Source organism: Geospiza fortis, unplaced genomic scaffold (assembly GCF_000277835.1).
Source record: "Geospiza fortis unplaced genomic scaffold, GeoFor_1.0 scaffold3322, whole genome shotgun sequence".
Lineage (NCBI taxonomy): Eukaryota > Metazoa > Chordata > Aves > Passeriformes > Thraupidae > Geospiza > Geospiza fortis.
This window is the reverse complement of record NW_005061055.1, coordinates 1-1,225: the sequence shown is the minus strand read 5'-3', so window position 1 is coordinate 1,225 and position 1,225 is coordinate 1. Positions and strand designations below refer to the sequence as shown.

Genomic DNA, 1,225 nt, shown 5'->3' with positions numbered 1-1,225 from the left:
GCAGGCAGCAGAGCCCAGGACAAAGGGCTCCTGTGTTCACCCACCCCTTGGGACAGATGGTGGGGGGCTGGATGTGACTGCTTCTGCTTGACAGGTGTCTGTGTGGGAGAGCTGGAAGTTCCCTCATCCTCCTGCGGCAGGGAGTGAAGAGGGCTGGATGCTGGGAGTGCAGCACCACTGCTCTCCCTTTCTCCCCCTGGGGGTGCAGCACCCATCTTCTGGATGTCCCCATGTCTTGGCATGGCACTGATGTTGGCTGCTCTCCCCTCACAGCACACGCCTGGCCATGCTCAGCAACAACCTGACGCACTGGAAGAAGCTCCCACTGCTGCCATCCCTGACTAACCAGCCACACCAAGTGCTTGCCAGTGACCCTGTCCCCTTTGCAGACCTGCAGCAGGTGAGCAGGGCTGGGCTGAGCCCTTGTGGTGCTCCCCAGGGACACATCCTCATCCTGGAGGAGCAGTAATGCCCTCCTGGCTTGCCCAGAGCCCTGGCATGACTATTGGATTTTTGAGGATTCCTTGACACAGGGAAGGAGGAAGAATGATGCGCAGAACTCCATGATATCAGAAGGCTAATTAATTACTTTATTATACCATATCATACTGTAACTATATTAAAGAGATACATACTATACTACATCATACTTACTTCTCATTAACTACTGAAAACTCATGCCTGTCTTCCAGCAGTCTTGACACCCACACGTGGATCCAACTGGTCAATGAATCAAAAAACCATCACCAGAATCCAATCAAGCAATTCCTTCAGGTAAATAATCTTCCAACACATTCCACACGTTCAAAAACACAGGAGCAGCAAATGAGATAAGAATTGTTTTGATGGTTCCTTTCTCTGCTTCTCTCACAGCTTCTGTCTGTTCAGAGGGCATGTGAATACCACACATGACTTGTTAGAGCTGAGGGCAAAGCCTAGGTCAGGTTTAAGGCCTTGTTAGAGGTGGGGGCGAAGCCCAGGACAGGCTTAGGGACTCCTTAGGGCTGCAGGCTAACCTGCAGCAGTTTCTTTGGGATAACTGGGGGTTTCTGTAGCCACCAGTGACACAGCCATGTCTTTGTGCCAGCAGGTGTCCCGGATAGCTGCCTATGCCTTCAGTGCGCTCTCACAGATCCGTGTCGACGCCAAAGAAGAACTGGTTGTACAGTTTGGCATCCCCTGAACCTGCCCCCACCACTGCTGCTTCAGCGCTTTGGGTTGTTTT

The 1,225-nt window shown here is 52.1% G+C and overlaps 1 protein-coding gene across 1 annotated transcript; it reads left to right on the top strand.

The window, feature by feature from the left end:
* Positions 1–253: 253 nt before the first annotated feature.
* On the top strand, positions 254–1,219 carry LAMTOR1 (late endosomal/lysosomal adaptor, MAPK and MTOR activator 1; the record flags this gene model as incomplete). The annotated part of the gene is made up of 2 exons (XM_031065949.1): positions 254–400; positions 1,091–1,219. Coding segments are annotated over 2 exons (240 nt in total), but the record flags the coding sequence as incomplete, so codon positions are not given.
* Between the last annotated feature and the right edge of the window lie 6 nt (positions 1,220–1,225).